Source organism: Poecilia reticulata, chromosome 1, assembly GCF_904066995.2.
Source record: "Poecilia reticulata chromosome 1, P_reticulata-male-v2, whole genome shotgun sequence".
Taxonomy (NCBI): domain Eukaryota; kingdom Metazoa; phylum Chordata; class Actinopteri; order Cyprinodontiformes; family Poeciliidae; genus Poecilia; species Poecilia reticulata.
The window spans coordinates 27,570,353-27,577,058 of NC_088830.1; the positions used below are offsets into that span (position 1 = coordinate 27,570,353).

The window sequence follows — 6,706 nt, forward strand, 5'->3', positions numbered from 1 at the left end:
TAGCATGAAACCAGCCCTGGAGCATTATGCTTCCCCCTCCATACATGACTGTGGGGATTTTGTTCTCCGGGTCATACTCAGTAGTTCTCTTCCTCCAAACCTGGCCAGTCAAGTTGACACCAGAAGGCATGACTTTGGTGACTTCATCCTAAGACTTATCTGAATCATCTGAGATGTTTGCTCTATTAGATGGGACTGTAAATGTGTATTTATTGCAGAAGGCTCTGTTTCCAATAGTTTTCTTGGTAATGAGGTTCACCTACCATTAGTACAAACAAATTAATTCTAGTCGCTGTCAATCATGCCCACGTGCGCCACTCAATATTAATATTATAGTTGAGAAAACATAATTTATCTGGTCGGAAACTGACGGGGATTTTATGAGAACTAAGTTACATCGGTTTTGGTCAGGTTTTTTGTTCGGTTGGAAGCTCGGTCGGAGCGAGGATTGGTCTGCCATGTGCGACGTGCACATTCACAGACGGGATTCAAGATGGCGAGCCAGACCTAGACCTTCAAATCATCTTCTCCATCGTATCAGGGAGGGACTCTCCTGCGCTTTTCCCTATCAGCAGAGCCTGTTGTGAGCGCTAAGGCTACTTAGCATGGCCACCGATCATGGTGAATAAATGTTTTTCCTGTAACTGTGAGTTGTTTCTCTGCCATTAGCACATTTAGCAGCATGTACACAAGATTGACTGAGAGCGCTACAACACTCCTCCTGGCTCTGATTGGTTGTTTTGGGTTGGGGGTGGTGCATTTCTTCAGACGGCCATAGCAGCTCAGGGAGGAAGTGGAGGTGATTGAATATCTGTCTCATATTAAACTGTCACACGATGCTGACAGTTTTAACAAATATGTAAAAAACATATTTGTTGTAAAAGTTTTACCTAGTTCTTATCTTGAAATACATTTGTTTTAGGTTAAAATGAAACTACCAAAAATCTGAAAGTCTTTGCTTTAACAAAAGAACAGGAAACTAATCAATGGTGTATACTGAGATTGTTGGGGATCGTTTCAATCACCAATGAACCACCAATGTTTTGTTCTTATAGAAAGAACAGTTCATTTGCTCTCCTGAACTTCCAAGTTTTTTCTCATAAGTGATCAATATATCACTATTGAGCAATAAGCTATTGACCATCAAAGGCTAATTGTAGCACCTATAGTCATAAACCTCCACCATGTCTTACAGTTTATACAAAGCTCATAAGTCATTCAACTCTGTCCTAGTTTTTATTTAATAAAGTTGTATTTTCTGTAATAAGTCCAGGAAGGCTTTCCAAACTGGCCTCACAGACAAAACCATCGTGATTTAATCCACAGCAAATCCAGAGCACAGACAGGCTTACCTCACAGGACACTGCTTTAATATTTCTATGCATCGGCACATTTTTTTAAAAGAGAAAGACGATGTTTCAAATGTCACAATGTATGTGGTGTAGTAAAATTGTAAAGCACAACAACATTAATGTGTGAATGTGAAATTTTTTTTCTGGTTATACTTTAAATGTCTTAAATTTGTGTATAAAAAAAAGAGGCCTTAAATATTTTTAAATTAATTTAAAAAGGCCTTAAATTTTGTGCTGGAAGAACTATAGAACTATTTCATCTAGAATATTGTATGTAATTTATTTTTTTCTAGTGGGTATTTTCTGTCAGTCGATTGAGTCACGTTTGAGTGGCTTATTCATTGCATTATGTGACTCAGGCCGTTTGAGGCTACTGGTAACTAGCTGCTAATAAGTCAGTGCTAGCTAGAAAGAGTATATTAGAAGCTACTTGAGCTATTGGTTTGGTTCCTGCAGTGGAAATTGAGAGAGGTTTTTTTCTTTCTAGCTAGAAAAACTAGCTAGCCTTTTCTATCTAGTTTTCATCCCCTCTCCATTTTGGAGAAAACTATTGTGGAGAGATGCTTTTCTGCATCTATCATGGTTTAAGGGCAAATTTATTGCCAGATTGCTGGAAGACGTTCACTTCCAACTTCTGTTGCTAACCCATACGATGCTGCATTCATTCTGTGCAAAAAATCTTGGCACTACGGAGGTTAAGGCCGTTTCTTTTTTACTTTTCTGTTGTGATGCAGGCCTTAAATTTCATTCATGATGGTCTTAAAAAGTCTTCTGTGTAAGTTGGTGAAACCTGCATTCACACCCTACCTGATCCATCAGGGATGGACCGAACAAAGGTGGGCAGCATCTTCACCGTCGCTGTGGGGTTCGTGTCTCGGCCGAGTCCGTTCTCCATGTCCCTACGGAAACGGCCCATGATGTCCTTCAGCGTCTCGTCAGAGAAACGCATGGAGTAAAGGTACTTATCAATCTGGAGAATTGATAGACACACAAAGATGGGCATAAGGGAAGGTTAATCAGTCACATAAAAGGATCGATTCAGCTGGGATACCAATGCCAAAGTCTAAGCTATTGGAGATAAACAATCACATGTAGAGCAGGCAGCTGTCTCACTGCCAAAACAGAAAATCTTACCAAGTAATTTTGCTCTAGTTTCTAGTGCAAATATCTTAGTACACTTGAAATAAGACAAACTAACTTTTCAGCAAGATAAAAAGGCTTATTTTAAGTAAATAATTCCTTTATATTGATTGAAAAGTATTTGTTCTTTGGCAGATAAATTAACCTATAGCATGGGGAAAATATCAAGTTAAATAATCTCCCAGTGGAACTAGTACTTTTTAAAACGTTATAACATCATAATTATATTGTACAAACATAGTAATATATTGTTTATTGCATAAACGGGGCTGCACAGTGGCGCAGTTGGTAGAGCTGTTGCCTTGCAGCAAGAAGGTTCTGGTTCGATTCCCGACCCCGGTCTTTCTGCATGGAGTTTGCATGTTCTCCCTGTGCATGCGTGGGTTTTCTCCGGGTACTCCGGCAACCCTCCTGACCCACTGAGGGATAAGGGTGTAAAGAAAATGGATGGATGGATGGATGAATGGATATTTCATAAACATGATTTCACCCAGTGATGCCGTTGCCGATAGTTTTCTGACAGTGCATACATAATGATGGCTAGCACAATGGCTAATTTACAAGAGTTGGTCAGGTTTTGCTTCATGCTTGGTGGAAAGATGCTAATGTTGCTATGCATTGTGGATTAAATCACTGTAAATAGTATGTGCATTCAGAGTAGGATCCTAAGCAAAATGAGATTGCACAGAAGGAAAAATCTTCTGTGCAATCAATGAGTGAGTTGCTAGGTAACCAAAGAGCGAGTGAGTTAGTTGATTCAAATTCAGAAATACTTTATTGATCCCAGAGGAAAATTTTATGTTGTTGTAACTCATATTAATTCAAATTCCTCAAAGAATTACTGTAGATGGACCAACCTTCCTTAGAGGTTGAGAGATGAAGTCTTTGGTGACACTTTATTTGACGGGGTGTGCATAACACTGACATGACGTAACACCTGTTATGAACATGAAAGAGTCTTTATGAATGTCTATGACTGTTGTCACGAAGTGTCATTTGGTTAATAATGACACTTTTAATGCAAAGTTGCTTAAAAAGTTGCATTAAAAGTCCATGAAAAGTGCCAACTTTGCCTTTAAATGTCATTATTTACAAAATAATATAAAATTGGCACTTTTAATGCAACTTTGCATTGAAAGTGTCATTATATACAGAATGACACTTCATGACAACAGTCATAGACATACGTAAAGACTCCTTCATGTTCATGACGGTGTCATGTCGATCTTATGCACCCTGTGAAATAACATGTTTAAAGACTTTCCTCAGCCTACATCTCCCAGAATGCTGTGTGTTTCTGGATTGTAGATTAGTGAATATTCCATATATTGAAGATGTATTCATTATCTATCTGTCTTATTGTGACATATTTACTGTCCAGCTCTACTTACTGGTGTGCTCTGGATCACTGGTCGTCCTACTGGTCACAAACTGGCTGGACATTTTTAATTTTCTGATACAGAGTAGAAATCATCATCGTTTTATTAGTTATGGCAAGTCGACCAGGTAATGAAGAAGCAAGACATCTGAGGTTGACTGTCTGTGTGACGATCTTAGTAAGTTAGAAAAACTAACTTACAAGTAACTTTTTACCACAATATAGGAGCTTGTTTCAGTAATTCAATAATTCATTAATATTGATGAAAACGTGGAAGCTATAAGTGAAATAATCTACCAGTGGAACAAGACATTTTAACTTATGCTATGGGAAAAGTAGTTGTCCGTCCAAATAAAGGTAGCTTCTATTTCTTCCTGAAAAGTTACTAGGAAGTTAAATATTTGTACTAAAAACTAGAATAAAAATACTTTGTTAGATTTTGGGTATTTGAATTTGAGTTTCAATGTTCTAATAGATTTATGTTTTCTTTTCAGACCTGATGAGTAACAAGGGAGAACACAATGGGTGAGTAAAACCAAGGCAAGATGGAGTTCGAATGACTTTTTACAACAGCCTTCCAGCCGGTGTCGGCCTTCTCTGGACGCCATGGCAACCGGTGCTGTGAAACCCCCTGACGGTGGCGACGTGCTGCAGACACCATCCCTGACCGCAGCTCAGCTCAAGGACATCGATGTCAAACACCAATAATCCATCGGAAACCCAGGAAACGGTCCAACCCCTGACTCACCGCCTCATCGTGACCTTCCCCACTTGTAGCTGTGACAAGCTACATCCTCCTCTCCCAACGTGATCGGCTCCCAGAAGCAGATTCCCAGCTGGTGGTAACCATCACCTGCAGCTGTCACGGCACAGAAGCCTCCAGCGTTATCTCCTGGTTTAACGTTCTGCTGCTTACCTTCTTGAGCTGATCATCCTTCAGCTCGGTGAAGTAGTAGGCCAGAAGCTGAGCCGCTATCATCCTGCCCAGGAGCTGTCAGCTGCCGTGTGCTTCTCAGAGTAGAGCCTGTGAAAGAAGGACGCCTTGCGCAAGTTTACTCCTCTCCCCCCCTCACTGATCCGTCCGACCTGGAGTGAAAGAGGCAGCAGGCCTGAGCTGAGCAGCTGGGCAAGGCAAGGTTAAAAGGAAAAAGGTCCAGTAGCCGTGCCTGCTAGTCTGCGACACGCAGCACTCACCGCCTCTCTCTCTCTCTCATACACACACACGCAAACAAACACACACACACACACAGGCTAGGTTTTACTCTGCCTCTCCCCTCTCAGTTGCTAGCTCCCGGTTAGCTCTAGGGAGATGATACAGCTCTGCACTGGAATGGTCTTTCTGCTACGCCCTGCCCCCACTAAGCCTGCTGATTGGCTGGGTGAGGAATCTGAAGGAGAGTAGAGGGCTGACAAGAGGAGGGAGTGTGTGAGAATATGAGAGAGGAGGAGGGCGAGCGCTGGCTGAAGAAGGGAGCTGCATCTGTATGATAAGCCACCGGCCGCGCTCTCGTGTTGCTACGTGCAGAGGGGCAGGACCACAGCGTGATGTCATCATTTCTCTGACTGCGGCTCACTCAGCATCAGCTGCAGAGCATCACTTCAGAAACATTTCCCGCACATTCCTGACATGCAGATTTATGGTTTTGATGTCTTAACTCTGCAGCACACAGCAGCTCAGCAGCCAAAACGAGGCCTGCAGGGCTTTTCTGGTGATTAAACCATATTAACTGGTTCTGCATCGGGGTTTCAGCAGCTTAGTTTAATTTTATTGTGACTTTTTGTTTGTCCAACTCAGTTTTAATTATTTTTTTCAAGTTTTTGCTAGTTTTTATTTATTATTACTAGTTAAATATGATTTTATTACAGCAGTAGTTTCATTTTTGTCATACTTTAGTTCATTTTTAGGTGCAGACTCATATTTTCAATCTTATTGATATTTATTAATACTCTGATTGAACAAACCGGAGAAAATGGTAAAAATAATTCCCAGAATTCAGACAATTTGGGGATTTCTTGAACATCATTGATTTGAATTCATCATGACAATAAATCTAAAGTTTTATCACAAGAAATTCATCATAATAAATACAATAAATGCCCTTCCCTAGTCTGCATGTTTTCATATTTTAAAATAGTAAAGCATGATTATTTCCAACGCTTTAAAAATTGAGATTTTAACCCAACATTATCATGCGGTGATAATCTAATCAGATTCAGTGGAAACTGGAACAGATCAGCATTATGTCAGTAAAACAGTAATTATTTCCTCGTCTGGAGGACAGGAGCTCATTTCTTCTCGTTTCTGTTCAGCATTTGGCTCTTTGGGTTAATGGGTGAAGGGATTCAACAAATCCCATCATTACAGTGCAGAGTGAGAGTCCGCCCCTCTGCGCTGCGTCACCCCGCAGAGCGTGAATGGACCCACGTCCGCCGGCTCACTGACGCAGTAAAACTGTGACGTCTCCTTTTTTATCCAGCCTCATGATTCGTCTGATTTAGAGCTGTTAAAACCTCTCAGCCCTCTAAAACGCGTTCCTCAGTCTTCTCCCTGTCACCTTCACTTCAGTCTGCATCGGTTTCGTTAAAAGGAGAAAAGAATCAACAGGATGTAAGCGTAGGAGGAGGGCGCCGAGTTCACTAGCTCCCCAGAGACAGAATCCCCCCCGTGGTGTCATGGCTGCTTCAGGGTGACCTTCTCTGACGGTGACCTCATTACGAGTGCTTACTCAGTAACTGCTGGCTTTAAATCCCACAACGCTGCCCTCATCTCATGACTTTCAGCACCATAAACATGTTTTAACCACAAACTCGTTTGGAAAGTTTTCCAAATATTTGA

The 6,706-nt window shown here is 41.1% G+C and overlaps 1 protein-coding gene across 2 annotated transcripts in view; it reads right to left on the minus strand.

Annotated features, from left to right (window-relative positions):
• Positions 1-5,353, minus strand: part of LOC103470212 (hexokinase-1) — a 29,213-nt gene extending 23,860 nt beyond the window's left edge. The window contains exons 1-2 of one of the 2 annotated variants that reach the window (XM_008418463.3): positions 4,787-5,353; positions 2,160-2,322 (exon numbers count right to left, since the gene is read on the minus strand). In XM_008418463.3, coding sequence (XP_008416685.1) covers positions 2,160-2,322; positions 4,787-4,849 — 226 coding nt within the window. In that variant the 5' untranslated portion in view covers positions 4,850-5,353. The remainder of the gene's footprint in view (positions 1-2,159; positions 2,323-4,786) is intronic. The other variant, XM_008418473.3, reaches the window with a different exon arrangement.
• Between the last annotated feature and the right edge of the window lie 1,353 nt (positions 5,354-6,706).